This window comes from Herpailurus yagouaroundi, unplaced genomic scaffold (genome assembly GCF_014898765.1).
Source record: "Herpailurus yagouaroundi ecotype Mexico unplaced genomic scaffold, PumYag 60, whole genome shotgun sequence".
Lineage (NCBI taxonomy): Eukaryota > Metazoa > Chordata > Mammalia > Carnivora > Felidae > Herpailurus > Herpailurus yagouaroundi.
Window position 1 is genome coordinate 2795 of NW_024412385.1, and position 17150 is coordinate 19944.

A 17150-nucleotide genomic window follows, 5' to 3' on the forward strand; every position below is an offset into this window, starting at 1 on the left:
GTCCCTCAGTGTTCTCATCTGTGATATGGGATAATAATAGAACTGACCTAAGAGGGTTGTTGTAAGGATTAAGCGGGTAAATATATGTAAAGACTCTCAGGATAGTAAAATCAAGGTGATTTAAAATAAAATTTTCCCAAATATCCACCACAAAATACATATTTCTATGGTATACTGAGAAAACTGGTTGCTTTCACCGATATGTTTCTTGGATGAGAAATCCCTTACAAAGGCAAGATGGAGGAAACCACATAGCAACTACTTGGGTATAAATCCTTGGTGATGGGTGTGAGTAACATGGTTAAGACATCATGTATAGTATATGTAATATACTAACCTGAGTGAATCGCTGAAATATATCCCACTCCCAAGATTTCCAGTGTCTGTTCTCTTTGTGCCACGATCTTCAACTACTTTGGGTAAAAGCAACCCACTAAAAAGAAAAGGACATTAAAATGATTTACTAAAAGAAAGGGTATTTTTAATTATAGGGTCATAATTCTAGCAAAGACAGGTGCTATTCAAGGAGGACATTATGCTAAGTGAAATAAGCCAGACACAGAAAGATAAATACTGCATAACCTCACGTATATGTGGAATCTAGAAAAGTCGAACTCAGAATCAGAGTGCAGAGTGGTGGTTTCTAGGAGGTGGGGGTTGGGGAAAAAGGGGAGTTGTTGGCTAAAGAGTATAAACTTTCAGTTCTAAGATAAAGAATAAAAATAAATTATCTTTGCTAAGAGTAGACCTTATGTTCTCACCACAAGAAAAAAAGATAACTATATGAAGTGATGGATGTGTTAACTTGATTGTGATAATCATTTCACAATATACATGTACATGAAATCATCATGTTATGCATTTAAAAAAATCCCCTTGTACAACCTAAATATATACAATTATCATTTGTCAATCACACCTTAATAAAGCTGGAAAAAAGACACCAATTAAAAAGACAAATAAATAAAGAGCATGAAATGAAAAGAAAAATGTATTTCAAAGTAATCTCACAGAAGGATTTCTAGGTGCTATTCACATGTACCAATCTATGGTCAGTTTCTCATCCCTGTCTTGACCAGCCTGGAGGTGCTGGCCATTCTTCCTGCCTTGGGTCAGGGCTCTGACTCCAACCTGCCAAGGTCGAGCGCTCAGCAGAACCATGTTTAGGCCCAATGCTGACTGCGTTTCTCCCTGGCTCAAGAACTTACACATATCCTGCAGGCCTTCTAGCATTGCTAAGAACTCTCTGCAATCAAAGTTAAACCCTGTTGTTTCTGAGAAGGTGGGTAAAGGGAGACTTCTGCGTTTATTACATGAACATCTCCAGTTTGAATTTTGTGTTATGAAATGTAATTACCTTTGTAAAGTGGTTTTTGGGTTTTAGTCCTACTTAAAGGTTATTAAAAAAGCTGTCCTATTTTTCAATTAGTACCTTTATATTTTCATTTTTCAATCTTTGTTCCATGTGGAGTTTATCTACGTGTGAGGAATGAGGTAAGGATCCAACTTTGTATTTTTCCAGGTACTAATCTGTCCCAGTACATAGTATTGGAGAAATTATCTTTCTTCCACAGAAATAAAAGCTACTTTTATCATGTACTAAACCCTCTATGTTTTTGCATTTACTTTTGGATTCTTTATTCTGTAGAATCATCTTTTTGGGCACACCTCACTGTTTTAATTAACACAGTTTTATAACATGTTTTTAGTGTCTGGTTAATTCTTCCTCATTAATCTTCTTTTTCAAAATTACTCTGGCAAAGTCAAATTTAAAAAAATATGTGCAGTATAATCAGCTTTTTATTTCTTAAAAAAGCATCCTGTTAGCACTTTTATTGTGATAGCTCTAAATTTATAGGTTAATTTAAGGAAACTTGGCATCCTTCCGATTAATGTAAGTGTCTTTTGGGTCCTTCAACAGCAGTTGAACGTTTTTTCTAGATGTATCCTGTATATTTCCTTTTATGTTTCCTCTTAGGTATTTAGTTAAGGACCCAGATGTAATCATATTCTCCCCTGCTCTCTGTGAGTGCAGTTTGGCTCTAATATTAAGTGATTATTCAAAGCAAACAGAAATTAGAGTTACGTTTTGAATAGATAACTCATAGCATCTAGGTACTCTAATTTCTAGACCCTTCTCTTTAAGTATTGGACATTCCCAAATTAGACACACAGAAGAGCCATGAAATAGAGAATCTCCTTTCTTCATATGATACTGTCTTCAAGAAGCAATTCATACCCATGTACTACACTTTAAAATACATATAATAATAAATAAATTATATTTAATTATAATTTAAAGGGCTCAGTTTTCTCTGGAATGCAATAAGCTGGTTTTAACTGAAGAAACCCAGGTAGGGTATAAAAAAAGTAGGAAAAAGGGTAAAACACTTCATGTTCGTGAGGCTGAAACATTTGGAAAATAAAGATGGTGTCCTCTTACCGGGACAGGATCCCTACAAAGCTTTGTACGGGAGATCCATGCAGTAAGGACTTCACATTGCCAAGCTGGCTCAAAAACTCTGTGGCTTCATTCACTCTGCCAACTCTAAATATCTGCAAGATGTCTACTGGACCTGTACTGTAAAAAGCAGAAGAAAAATCTTGAGACAATCAAGATTTTGTACAATCGAAAGTAAAATAAAAAATCATTATTAGCAGGAGAAAACCCAAAACAGCCCAAACGTCCATTATTATGGAATGGATTCTGTGAGTCACAACATAAAATTTCTTGCAAATACTATGTAGCCATTAAAAAAAATCACACTCTTAAAAAATAAATAAGTATATGAAGTAAGACTTGTTGTAAAATGAATTTTAAAAATAGGTTACAAAACTTTATGCATGGTATGATCCCAAAGTTTTTCAAATATATAACATATAGAATAAATAGCTTGAATTCATTGCACTCAATCCTTCACAAATACACTCTGTGCTGAGTGTTCTGCCAGGCACTAGAAGTGAGATAGCATGGTCTCTGGCTTCACGGGGCTTACATCCTAATGGCGAGACAAAAATGAAAAGTTAACAAATAACTGATTTTAAGTTCTACTCTACCAGGTTCAGAGACGGGATAGTCAAGAAAGGCCTATCCCTGAAGGTGACATTTACTGCAACATGGCATAATACAGTGTGTATTCTAAGACTTAACTGGTTGTTATGGGAAAATTAATTGGATGAGGCAGGAGTGGGAAGAACGTCAGGAAGGAGATGAGACAACGGTGTCTGGACTGAAGGTGGCAGCAGTGTGAACGAAAGAAGCCAATGGATTACAGACATTTTGGAGGCAGAAGTGACAGGAATGGAGATCTGGGGATGAGGGACACTTGACAATGGCTCTGGGTGGGTGACTAGATGGGGAGGCATGGGGAAAGACTGGGGGACTACGGAGGGACGGAGTTGTGGGGTGGAGGGGGTAGGAGAGTCCATCCAGTATGTCTTCCCAACTCCATGTTTCTTGGTGTCACATTGGTAGCCTGAGATTAGCTATGGTGGGAGCATTTTTATACCACAGAAATCAGCAGTTGTTACAAGTCAGGACTTTTATTTCAGAGAGCTGGCTTACCAACACACCACTAGGTGACGAGAAGAATCAATAATTCAATTTGGGATATATTTATTCTACACCAAAATGTTAACAGTGGTCATGTTATCTCTGGGTTATCTCTGGGTGGTGAGATTTTGGGTGATCTTTAATTTTCTTCATGTTTTCACACATTGTCTAAACTTTCAGCAAAGAACATGAATTTTGTAACTAGAAAAAATGAATATGAAAAAATCATCATTAGTGAAATGAAATGGAGAAAATCTTCTCCTTCTCCTGCTTCTGCTTATTCTTTTCCTTCTTCTTCTGCTTGTGCTTCTTAAAAAATTTTTTTTCAACGTTTATTTATTTTTGGGACAGAGAGAGACAGAGCATGAACGGGGGAGGGGCAGAGAGAGAGGGGGACACAGAATCAGAAACAGGCTCCAGGCTCTGAGCCATCAGCCCAGAGCCCGATGCGGGGCTCGAACTCACGGACCGCGAGATCGTGACCTGGCTGAAGTTGGACGCTTAACCGACTGCGCCACCCAGGCGCCCCATGTGCTTGTGCTTCTTAACAGCAGCAGAATCTCTCCACACAGAGAGGTCCACTTTTGTTGTATGACATTACTAGGGTGCGAGGTGAGATCTCTAAGGGCTTGAGTTACATTAGATGACTGAACTGCACCCCCCTCCCCAGGGCTTGAAGACATGGCTCTTCCTTCTCTTTGACTCCCTGGAGAAAGTCAGTTACTCCCCTCCTGATTCTGCCTTCATTGTTAGTAGTTTCTAACTTAGTATTAGATCCTAGCAGATATCTAGGGGTGGGTCAAAAGTCAAATCAAAAGAAGTAAAAGTAATTTGATTATATATAAAAGCAAAATCTGGAAAAGATCTAAAGGAAAGGATTTTTTTAACTGATGTAAAAGTCACATAACACAAAACTAACCCTTTTGAAGTATACCGTTCCGTAATAATTAGCATATTAAAATGTGCAGCCACCGCTTCTACTTAAACATTTCAGCACTCCAGAAGAACAGCCCATGCCCATTTAGCAGTCGGTGCCCATTCTTCCCTCTCCTGGAGCCTGGCAATCTGCTTTCTGTCTCCATGGATTCGATTTGTCTCTTCCAGATATTGCACATACATGAAATCATACAATATGTGGTCTTTCATATCTGGCTTCTTTCACTTAGCATAATGCTTTTGAGACTCACCCATCTTGTAACATGTATTAGTACCTCACTCATTTTTGGTGATTAACATTCCATTATGTGTACATATCACGTTTTGCTAATCCATTCAACCACTGATGGACATTTGGGTTGTTTCCACCGTTGGGCTATTGTGAATAGCGCTGCTATGAACATTCATGTATCCGTATCTGTTTGAGTACTTGTTTCCACTTCTTTGGGGTATCTAACGAGGACTGGAATCGCTGGGGCAGACAGTAATTCTGTGCTGAATTTGTTGAGGAACCGCCAAACAGCGGCTGCACCATTTTATGGGAGTTCCAATTTCCCCGCATCCTCACTAACACTATAATTACCCATATTTTCATTTTCTCAAAAAAAAAAAAAAATACAGCCATTTTGGTGGGTGTGAAGTAACGCTAGTAATGGCATTTGAGGGCAACTGATCAAGGAAGGCAGAACACCGTTTTAGACAGGTCTGAATTAGTCCATAAGGGGGGTGCTTCTAGCTAGCTGCCGGAAAACCAGCTCTCAAAGCAATAGCAAAACCCACACAGGACCCCGATTTGTGGCATTTGCTGGTTTCTATGGTATAAATCCTCCCACCACAGCCGATGTCAAGTTACTAATGGTATTCAGCTCACAAAATTCCTAAAAACGTAACAAATGGCCCCCGTGGTTTGGCTCCAAGCAGTGTGTGAGGCTGATTAAGGCTAACCTGGCCCATTGTACCTAATGAGAGCTGAGATGCCAGAAACACCCAGAAGAAAGACTTCGGGCAGAGGAGTGCTGGGAAGTTACATTAGTGGGCTGAGTGACCAATCCAATGGAAGTCAGTCCCACCCTTAAGAATAATCCATCAAATTGGTTTCTGAACCTTGAAACTGGGTCCAGGCTCTCAGAGGCAACTAACACCCAGTGAAGGCTGGTCTGAGAGGCTGATCTGGCCTCCTGTTGCTCCTGCTGCTGTCCTGGCTTTCAAACACACGTGAGCACAAGAAACAGGGAGTCTCACCCTCAGTGAGGAAACAGATAACGGATGTGACTGATGGTTAGGGGTGCCATATCTCTGGCCATGTTTTCCAGATTTTCAACTGAGTGTTTTCATGCCATCGAGTGGGCGTCTTGGAAGCTACCATGCACACAGCTGCATTTTGAAATCTTAATTTAAATGGGTTTTCCTACATAACACCCTTCAAAATACAAAAAAAGCCTTGTGGTTTAAAATTTTTAAATTTAATTCTCAGCAAGATTAGGTAAGCTTGAACTCAGAGTGAATGGGGAGAGTTTTCAAGCATAGAATACTGTCCCAAGGTATATTATAAACACTGAAGAAAGAAATTTGTCATCACAATATAGTTACCTTGTTATAGAGGATTAAATCATACCGGTTATTGTGGAGAGTAGCTTTTTTTTTTTTTTTTTTTTTTTTTTTGAGAGAGAGCATGCCCGCATGCATGTGGGGGGTGGGGAGAGGGAGAAAGAGAGACTCTTAAGCAGGCTCCGCCCTCTCAGTGTGGAGCCCAACTGCAGGGGGCTTGAACTCAGGAGCCATGAGATCATGACCTAAGCAAAAATCAAGCGTCTGGGCCACCTCGGCACCCCTGGACAGTAGCTTTTTAACAGAATCTGAAATAGTATTACATAATAACAGATCCTAAGACATTTCCTTTATGCATACCTGTGATTATTCTGTAAAACCTCTTTTCTAACTCTGAAAAATTCTTCAGTGTTCTGTTCAACATGCTCAATTTTGCATCTCAAAGCTCGGTATTTGGCAAGAGAAGGCGGGTTGGGTCTGGACAGATTAGTTTCACAGACATTAACCATGTCTCTTATTAGCTGTAGATGGAAATGATGTAAGACGTTAGAATCACTACATATCAAAATATTTATAGCACATTACACTTTCTCAAAAACATTGGAAAAATAAGATTTTATTTCCCCAAAGCTTTTTTTCTTCCAAAGGTTTTACTTTTAAGTAATGTCTGCACCCAATGTGGGGCTTGAACTCAAAACCCAGAGAGATCAAGAGTCACATGGTCCACCAACTGAGCCAGCCAGGTGCCCCTCCCAAAGCTTTTGATCAATATTTTGATCAATATGTAAGTGGCACATTAAAGGTAATACCTTTAGTATGTATTGTGCCCTCAGTGATAGCATAATATACAATAATAATAATAGTGTACATTAGGACAGCACCTCATTGTTGATAAAGTGTTTTCAGCTACACTGTTCCTTTAATCCACACTGTTACACTGGTCTTATTAGATCTTATTATCCTCACTGTATAGATGGGGACAATGAGGCTCTGAGAAGCTGAATCAATTGCTCATGACTCCACACCACAGAGGGGATAGTGACTAAATAGGAACTCAGATCATCAGGACTCAAGTCCAATTCTGTTACCAAAAAATTCATTAAACATGTTCTCTATGCCAGGCTGGTATTAGATTTGAAAGACACAAAAATGATGAAGAAACAGGTGTCTTCCCTGAAAGGGAACCCTGGTATACTTAGTATACTCATAGGTCATGGAGCTTGGAGGAGGGAACACAGCTCCTGGATAATCTGAATTACGTTCATACAGGAATGTATTGCTTTCACCATCTTTGAGGCTAAGGAGACATTGACAGGGGAGCCCTATTCACTCTACTTGCCATGCATCCTTATGACCTTGGCGTGGCGAGGGGCTAATTTCAATTCAAATACACCAGCCAGAAAAGAAGAGACTGATGAATTTTTCTATATAAAAGTAAAAAATTTATGGGGCGCCTGGGTGGCGCAGTCGGTTAAGCGTCCGACTTCAACCAGGTCACGATCTCACGGTCCGTGAGTTCGAGCCCCGCGTTGGGCTCTGGGCTGATGGCTCAGAGCCTGGAGCCTGTTTCCGATTCTGTGTCTCCCTCTCTCTCTGCCCCTCGCCCATTCATGCTCTGTCTCTCTCTGTCCCCAAAATAAAAATAAACGTTGAAAAAAAAAATTAAAAAAAAAAATTTCTGTATGGTGAAATAGAACACGTCAACCATCACCCCAATTCACCATAAGCAAAGTAAAGAACAAAACAAAACGAAACAAATAAACTGTAGCAAATATTTGTAACTCATGTCCCAGACTAAGTTCCCTAACTTCTTAAGATGTCCTAAAAATCATGGAAAAATATCAAGATCCAAAAGAAAAAAGAGGCAAAGGACATGAATTGGCAGTTCACAGAAAAAGACACACAAATGTCCCCTAAATACAAATCCTGGAACTGAGAGGTCATTTCTCGTCCACGAAATTGGTAAAGTCTATAAAAGTTTGACAAATACACTTGTGGTAAAACTACAGGAAATAGAAACTCTCATTCACTGATGATGGGTGGGCAAACAGTAGGACCTTTATGAGGGAATCGGACAAAATCTATCACAATTACAGATGCATTCATCCTGTAAGCTAGCACTTCTAGTCCTGGGACATGTCTCAGGGACACTCCTCTGAAGGTACGAAATGACAAATACAAAAATGTATTCACTGTGGCACTGTTTGTAGTAGCAAAGTCCGGAAACAATCCACAATGTGGGGAGTGAAGATGCTCTCTATGTACCGGATATGTTAAGTGGGAAAAGCGGGTGCAGAGCAGCAAAGATGGCATATGACTTTTTATTTAAAAAAAGGAGAAGAGGAATAAGTATATATGTGAATATTTACAGTTTTGTGCATAAAGAAACTGCAAAGACAAACGAATTAGTAAAAATGGTTATCTATCGAGTTGGGGAGTTGCAATGGGTGGAGGGGACAGGGTAGAACAGAGACTACTCTGAGTATTCCTTGTAAATATAATTTTGACCGGGCACCTGGGGGTCTCAGTCGGTTAAGCATCTGACTCTTGATTTTGGCTCAGGTCACGAGCCTGGCATCAGGCTCTGGGCTGACATCGCTGAGCCTTCTTGGGATTCTGTCTCCCTCTCTCTCTGTCCCTCCTCTGCTGTCTCTCTCTCTCTCTCTCTCTCTCAAAATAAATAAACTTTAAAAAATATATAATTTTGACTTTTGAATAATGCAGATGCATCACCTACTGAAAATATATAAAAGTTAAATGAAAAAGCATTTGGATGGGCATCCCAGACACCTGCTCAATACGAAAACCAGCCACTGAGGTTCTTTCTTCTGGTTAGGCAAATCATGAAACTTTAAATTTGGAAGACTCCTTTCTCATCCTGCGGACTGGTTCATCTCATCTGTTGGTTCTTCACTTATTTTGGATTGAAGGGGGTAGGGGGAGCCTCCTCTAAGAGACAAGAAAAGAAATACTCTGGATGGGATGCTAGGAAGCACTGTAGCTGTAAGGTGATGTAAGGGGAGCCAGGTGGAGAAGGGAGCACAGAGATGGGAAGAAGCTGGCCCCTGATGATAATGCTACCTTTGAGCGACTGGACCAGCAGTCACCCTACAGCTGGCTTCCTGTTATACAGGGGGGTAAGTATCCTCATTGTTCAAGGCAATTACAGCTTTCTGTTTCTTTTACAAACACAATCCCAACTCATCTCCTTGAGATAGGGAAACTGAAGGACTCCATAAAAATCTGCTTTGTACTCCTTTTCCTGCTTCTATTCTTGTTAGGACCCCCACTTTACACACAGGTCAGAATGCAAATAGTGCATGTCCTCCTTGTAGGGGACCAGCAGTTAAGGATTTCTGTAGAAGAGATAATACCTAAGGAAGGACCAGGTGAGAAGACCCGAGAAGCCAGTATATGCGCATTCCAGATCACCAGAGTTACATATCTCACACAACCCTCCTGGCTCCAAGGAACATCACCTAAGCCCTCACTTTGTTTTGAGCAGTTCCTGCATGCCTGAGAGCACATGTACACCAGACCACGACCTTCCCCAGAAACCCCAGACCTCAGGCAAAGATAAGATTCCCTCTCCCAGACACTGCCTGTACCTGCACTCTCTCTCCCTTCAGTAACCTCTGCTTTCACCTCCCGCTGGCCCACCTTTGATTTCTATCCTGCAGTTTCTTTCTTTTTTAATTTTTTAAAATGTTTATCTTTGAGAGAGAGAGAGAGACATGGAGATAAGTGGGGGAAGGGCAGAGAGAGGGGGAGACAGAATCAGAAGCAGGCTCCAGGCTCTGAGCTGCCAGCACAGAACCTGATGCAGGGCTCGAATCCATGAACAGCGAGTTCATGACCTGAGCCGAAGTTGGACGCTTAACTGACTGAGCCATCCAGGCACCCCATCAATCCCGCTGATTTCTATCCTGTGAGCAGCCAGGAAGCCTCTCTGGGTCCTCAGACCTGGCCGGCCGGCATCATCCTAATGTAGAAAATTACTTTACCGTGCAGCAATTCGAAACCTATCTGCCTTTGTACTAGTATTCCAACACATTCGTGTTTGGGAACATGGTTCAGATAACTTCCATGAGGATCCAAAGCATTCTAAAATGGCTCAGCATTTATTTTTGAGCCAACTTTTGTGATTCAGTGCTATCTTATTAATCAGATTTGAAAAGATTCTTCCCCAACATATTTTTAATTGAATTCTGTATTTCAGAGATTTACCTGGCAGAGGTCCTCTTTCTTAGCTAATAGTCTCAGGTTCACTTCTTCAGTTGCTGTGCCTCTGTGAGGTATTAATCTGTAGAAGTCGGTCATCATATTTTGCAATTGTTCTTCTGTTTCTCCATTTTTCAGGGCTGCCTTTACTAGAAGGAGAACTCCCTCCGCCTTGCTCACCTTTAAGTGGACAACAATATACTCTTATTAAAACTGAATCTTTACAATCAAAGAGAAAGTGAAGGAACATGCATAAAAATACCTAAAATAGTTGTTAGATATGTCATAACTATCAGTTTTCTACTGGACACCAGCCATAAAACAAATGCCACGTTTATGGGAGCTGTATCTCAGCTGTGACAATGATGCCATGAGAAGGTTTCCAAAAATGGGCTCAGCTTAACTAAAGGAGAGAACCAGAGCCTTAAATATCTGTATCTGTGTATCCATATCTATACCCGCATCTACATCTGTATCTATAGCTACAACTGCATCCACAGCTATGTCTATATTCACAGACAGAGGAATTCTAACACAACCATAGGAGATGTGCTTTTCACACAAGAAATTTAGAAAGATTTTAGAAAGAACTTTAGAAATTTAGAAAGAATCAGAGTGAGAACAAAATTCAGCAGAATGTATTTCTAATTACACAAGTGCATTTTGAGCCTTGTGCCAGGAAACCTTTTTCTCCCTGAAATAAATTAGTTCAGTTCCACAGAAGAAGACTGTACTATTTTACTACGACAACGCAAATGTACCACTGGGAATACTGTCTTCACTTGCTCCTTCAATCATGTAAAATTAAGAAGAGTACCTTCTGGAAGCATGCTGTCTTTCTCTACAATAGTCACAAGTTCCAAGACTGTGAAGCAGTGACGGAAGCAGAATAGGGTCTGAGCATCCGACTGAGGACCAACAGCATCCCTGTCCCTCAGGCCTGCCACAAACCTCGGGACCTAGGAGAGCGGGCCTCCTACAGAGCTGGCACCGAAAAGCCTGCTTGGAGCAGTTCTTGGGTCTGACATTTGAGAGACAGGAACATCTAGTTTTCCCGGAAGCTTGTTTTCCTCTCAGCACTCTCCACATTCCCTTTCTCCAAGGTACGAAAAAGCATGTCAGGGACGCATCCAGAACAACCAGGCCGGTGCGCAAACACACGTGCTATCATTCAAGCTAGTGAGCCAGAAAGTGGGTCTGTCACGATAGAGGTTTGCTTGGAGGATGCACGTGACTCACGTCATTGAGACTAATCCTGTTCGCAGGCTGGAGAAGTGTGTGCTCCAGGTGGCCGAGAGCTTCCGCCCAGACCATCTCCACCAAATCGCTCACCTCTTTGCTCAGAGTGCTTGAATTCATTACCTCCTCCAAAAGCAACTGCAACGACAACATTTGAAAAACCAACAAGAAGTTTCGTAAGTGGACTGATCTAAAACCAAGAGAGAAGAAATCATTAATTTCAGCCAGGCAAAGAGTCACAGGCAGTCAAGTGACTGATAACTTTGAGCTTCCACTTCCTCCCCACACTCTCCTCATTTCCCTTCTCTCTTTTACTCCCACTCTATGTTTCCTTTTGACTCTTCCTTCACTTTATCAGCTCGAGGCCTGCCAGTGGCATCAAAGGTTAAGCAGCATGAAGGGTTAAGGACCCCTGAGTCCTGGCCCAGGTTGTAATCAAATTTTTTGAAAGCCATGAGGGTTTGTTGCTGAAGCAAGCAGGAAGTTTCATGGCTTATCCTGGAACTCACTCCCCACCGGCTGCCCTGCCGTGCATTTTTGTGAGTTTACCTTTCCTGTTCTTAACTCCCACTCTTCCCTCCTGCCAAGTTTTTATTTGTCACAAAGAAAACACTTCTATTCAACATACTCAGTCAGTCACAAAAACTAAACACATGAGTCAGTCTTACCGCCTGCAGTTTTTCAGATGCCAACTGGGTTGCTTCGGGTGTAAAATATTCCCTTAGCAGAAATCCTTGTTTCTTCAGTTGTTCAATGTAATTTTCATAGTGCTCACTTGCATCTGCAGAGGTTTTCTTTACAGAGAAGTGTCTTCTAGTCTGTGAATCATAGCGTGGAGCAAAATGTCAGGATGCGAGGATGTACTAACTTATTCACATACGGGTCTTTACCGAAGGCCTCCTATGTACCACAGGGGAAAGCAATGTAAATAGGCATTGGATCCCTGCCATGAAAAAGTTTATTAACTATTTTCAAAGAATTACTTAAATCTTCAATCCTTCACAAAACAGCCTAAAACCTGAAAGGGAGAAAAGCTTGAGCAGGCCCAACATGCAGAAGAGGCACATTTGATTCACTGGAGAGTCACTCAAACGTCTGTTCAGAGACTACACATTCTTAATTTACATACTATTCTAATTAGCTTTGAAATCTGGCTTTCAAGCTTTTTGGAAATGGGAAAAATAAATCAGGGGAAGGGAGCAAAAGAAAAATAGCTCAGAAATGAGGTACTGTTAGGGACAAGCACACCGTCAAAATGAAATGATACTACCACAGCAAGGAGAAAGGCAGAAAGCTCTCAGGTCACGCAAATAATGTTGAGGGAGTGGAACAAGGCATCCTGTGGATAGACGCAAACTGTCTCCCTCATTCCAACCTGCCCATGGATGTGGCATTCTTCTGCTTTTCCTGGAAATCTGTGCTCCTGTAGTGAGCAGTTATCCCAAAGTCATTAACCTCAGAGAACAGGGGAGGTCTTGCCCATGGGTGTCGGTTTGGGTGTCAGCCAAGCCTCTGGCTCTGGAGTGTGCCGCCCCAGGAAGAAGCCAGGCTACTCATGACACTGCTCAACTGCCCTCCCGCACTGCTGGCCACAGGACACCTCTGAAACTTAGAGAAAAGAGCATACCATGTTCAAGTCACTCCATTTGAGAAGGCAGAGTTTAACACAATTTTGGAAGGTTTCCATCAAATTGGCTTTTTATGAGAGGGGCAAACTAGAAAAGCCTCTTCTGCAGGACAGCTCTTTCACAGTTGGTGAGGATAATTTCTATCAAAGTGAACACACTCACCGGAGGAGCACTCTACTTGTGTTCTCAGACTCACGCCTGCTAAGGCACTCAGGAAGGGCTCTCGAGATAGTAAGCAGGAGGGGACACAGTGGCTGATGCAGCCTTATAGTTTTCAGTAAAGAAAACCAGTGACAACACACTCTGTCATGGTTTTCAACTTGATGTTTCCTTACTTTTTACCCACACAACTAAATCCTCCACAAAGTAGAGCACATGTCTTTGGGTAAAAAGTTAAGAAAACCCCTTCTCCTCCTTGGACACATTTGACTTGGATTAACTTTTTATATTTGTTCCTGTGGAAAGCTGGTAAGGGTGGGACGCTGTAATATTAGGCAAAATTGCTTAGGTAATAGTGACCTCTCATTAATAAATTGCATCAGGACCAGGAGTTCAATGAATGAAACTTAAATGGTGGGTGGGAAACCTGAGCCTTGGGCTTCCCTGAGGGCAGTGATGCAAGCGATGGGCATCTCCCTTCAAGACATCTCCAACCTAGGCCTATGTTACAACAGGTATGGGCTACTGTGGGTGACTTTCTACGTCAGGTAGATCGTGCCTCCTCCTGATGTGAGTCTCCCTCCTGGCACCACAGCTGGCACCTCCAGCGGGGGCAAAGCCAGAAGCATCCAGAGCCTGAGTAACATGCTGCGAGGACCACTCCCCCTGAAGAGGGTCTGTGTGCCCTGTGGGTGCTGTGCTTCCTGCCTGTAAGTCTGTCTAAACGGAAGACACCCTGACGGTGTGGCAGCATTTGCTTTGAACTTTAGGTATTAGTTCTGAATTTATTTTTGTGTCATAATAGTTTCAGATGGGAACCATGCCCTTGACTTGACAGTGACCTAATGCAAAGGTCTCGGGGTCTGCAAAGGCTTCCTGGTTGTTTGTGAGCCTACAATACTTTACATTTCAGTATCAGTTCTGTCCCAGAGGGTTACAATCATGAATCTTCCCTGGTGGTGATCTACCTCTGAGGGGCAGGGTTTGAAGTAATTTAAAAAAAAAATTTTTTTAATGTTTATTTATTTTTAAGAGAGAGAGAGAGAGAGAGAGAGAGAGAGAGAGAATGCAAAAGGGGGAGGGGCAGAGAGAGAGAGGGAGACACAGAAGGAAGCAGGCTGCAGGGTTGGAGCTGTCAGCACAGAGCCTGAGGCGGGGCTTGAACTCGTGTACTGCCAGATCATGACCTGAGCTGAAGTCAGACTCCTCACCGACGGAGCCACCCATGCGCCCCTAAGTAATTTTTATCTTTGGCTTCTGGTAGATCACTTGGTACTCAGCAGGTACTTAAAGTGTGTGAATGGGTGGTTTTTAGCAGTGTGTGCGTTAGGAAAGTTCCCCTAAGTGCTTCGACACAGGGGCAGGAAGCCCACGTGCCCTGCACACGCTGAATATTCCCCTATTGACATTGAAGAACCCCGTGCGGCTCTAGTCAAGGTGCCGCTCTCACCCCTTTCCTTCACCTGCTACATTGCAACGGAGAACACGGCTCAACTTTTCAAAACCATTTACCAGGTAAAAAGAAAAAGGGTAACAGATTGGCCGGTACCTTGACCAATGTTAAGGAAACTAGTTATGAACGAGGGTGGATAAACACATACGAATCAATATAAAGATCGATACCTTGACGCCGGTGGCCGAGAGGAAGTGTGCGGATATCAGGAAGGCGGCGTCCCCGGGCTCCTCCCGGGAGCACTGCAGTTCCACCACCGCCACTGCCTTACCACCCTCCGCCCCAACCTGGAAAATAGGTCGTGTGTCCATTAAATAACAAGCCGCACGCACCATTTAAAAATGTAGATTATAAAGCCAATACAAGTTCACGCGAGATACAATTCGGAAAATACACAAAGTATGAAGAAAAAATAAAAATTACCAGAAAGCACACTACAGATATAATTACTATTAATATTTTGGTATATCTCCTGCCTGTATTTTTACTACAGATCTATCTGTATGTGTTTAAACTATACCACTTTTTATATTTTCTCTATCACAGAAGGAATGTTGTTTTCACGTTACATTTCATTAAAATATCTAAAAAATACAAATGGGGCATCATTTTGAATGCGAGGGTTTTCATTTACACGACATTGGAGAAAAAATTATCTCCTTTTCTTTTTAATGAGTGGTAACGGAAATTCAACATAATGTAAACAGTGTCAAATCTACTCTTAAAATACAAGAAGCCATTAATAAACACGGAAGAAGTCCTTTACTTTTAAAGTCCCATCAATATTTTGTACTGTTTATATTTTATTGTGAGCAGGTATTACTTTTATAATAAAAACACTAAGAGGTTAAATGTTACATTTTAAATATAAAATTTTTTTGACTATTAAAAATCAACTCATCTATTAAATATTTATTCAGGATATGCACAATTTTCCAAAACAATGAGAAAATTATCAAACAGGAAAAGTAATCAGAAGACATTCGGGGGTATTTTTTCAACTACAAATCAGGCTCTTACTTTTTCCAAGGTGTTATATTTTGCAACTTCGAAATCTTGTGGAAAATGAGGAATTTCAGCATTCTCTGTATAAGACCTGAAATTTGTATAAGAAAAATGAAACACTACAATGGACTTTTAAACTAAGGAGCCTTTTCATAAAATTTTTCTTGGATGTCTCCTAATTCCATACAAAATACATTTTAAGTCCCTAATGCCTCCTTAGATATTCTGAAAATGGTTAGAAAGTCTTATGGAATGAGCTGGATTCCTCCTGCGTGTAACTTTAGGGTTCTCATGCCAAATACTGAGCGTCTGCATCAGAAGGTGGGCGTCCTGAAGCAGAGGCAGGGCATAAGAGAAGCAGGCCAGCGCACTGGAGAGAGCACCAATCCTGCATCCTCTTGGGTTCTGACCCTTAGAAACCAATCACTTAGGCTCACACCAGAGATTGTCTGGACTACAGTCAACAGCCCTTTGAAATAGAAGTGTCAGACTTCTCATAATCTGTACTTTTATCTTTGGTATTTGCTCTCTCTTTTAACACTACGGTTAACAAATAAAATGAGGCTGAACGTGACCCTTAACTGACACAACAGTTTGGGGTATGCTGGAAGAAGCTGCACATGGTCCATTTGCAGAAGGCTGTCATTTCCAGTTTTTGACACATTAGGTAAGGAGTAAGGGACTGTCTCTACTCTAAAGGCTTCTCTGTAAGGTAGCAGGGTGAGCAGACTGCCCAAACCTTTTCTTTTTTCAAATCAATCCAACTATCGTGTCCAATCTTGTATAATACTAAGATGGAAATAATTATCACTCTACTAGTTGAAGTCAAAAGTCTTAAATAAATAAAAGCCTAGAATTAGAGAAGAAAGATAAACAAAAATACTACAAGAAACGTGAGATACTAATAGTATTTTAAAACTGTGTTTGAGGTTTACAAAATACTTTGCAAAACTGGAGAGTCTTAATGATCAGAAGTAGATTACTCTGTGAGTTCCACAACGTTTTCCTTCTCAGTGGAGTTGTCCTGGTTCAGATCATCTGTTGTCATTTCTAAGAGAAAACAAATAAAACACTTGTTTGCTACTCAAAGATTTATTAAAATTATCAACAATAAACCCTGGAATTGTTAAGATTCTTGAGTATAGGTAATATTTACCATGCTAGTATCTTTTTTAAAGATGTCCTCAAATTAGCTATAGAAATTGGTGATCTAAGGACAGAGTAGGTGGGACAAAAAGATTAAAGACAAAAGATGGTGAGAATACATTATAATTCTCTTTTAACAGGCATGTGAGGACAATTGTAATAAAATCTGTATTATGTGAAACTCATTGATAGATATACAATTTCAAATAGCATTTTTCTCTTCTGAAGATTATGGTGAGGATAGTTATGAAATGCATTTCTT

The 17150-nt window shown here is 41.0% G+C and overlaps 1 protein-coding gene across 1 annotated transcript; it reads right to left on the reverse strand.

The window, feature by feature from the left end:
- Nucleotides 1–288: 288 nt before the first annotated feature.
- Nucleotides 289–17144, reverse strand: LOC121017371 (protein mono-ADP-ribosyltransferase PARP4-like). Its single transcript, XM_040455610.1, has 9 exons — nucleotides 16726–17144; nucleotides 15758–15833; nucleotides 14908–15024; nucleotides 12166–12315; nucleotides 11498–11635; nucleotides 10265–10438; nucleotides 6398–6558; nucleotides 2444–2581; nucleotides 289–433 (listed from the first exon to the last, which is right to left on the reverse strand). Exons 1-9 carry the CDS (start codon nucleotides 16788–16790, stop codon nucleotides 310–312), a joined length of 1143 nt encoding a protein of 380 aa, XP_040311544.1. The 5' UTR covers nucleotides 16791–17144; the 3' UTR covers nucleotides 289–309.
- Between the last annotated feature and the right edge of the window lie 6 nt (nucleotides 17145–17150).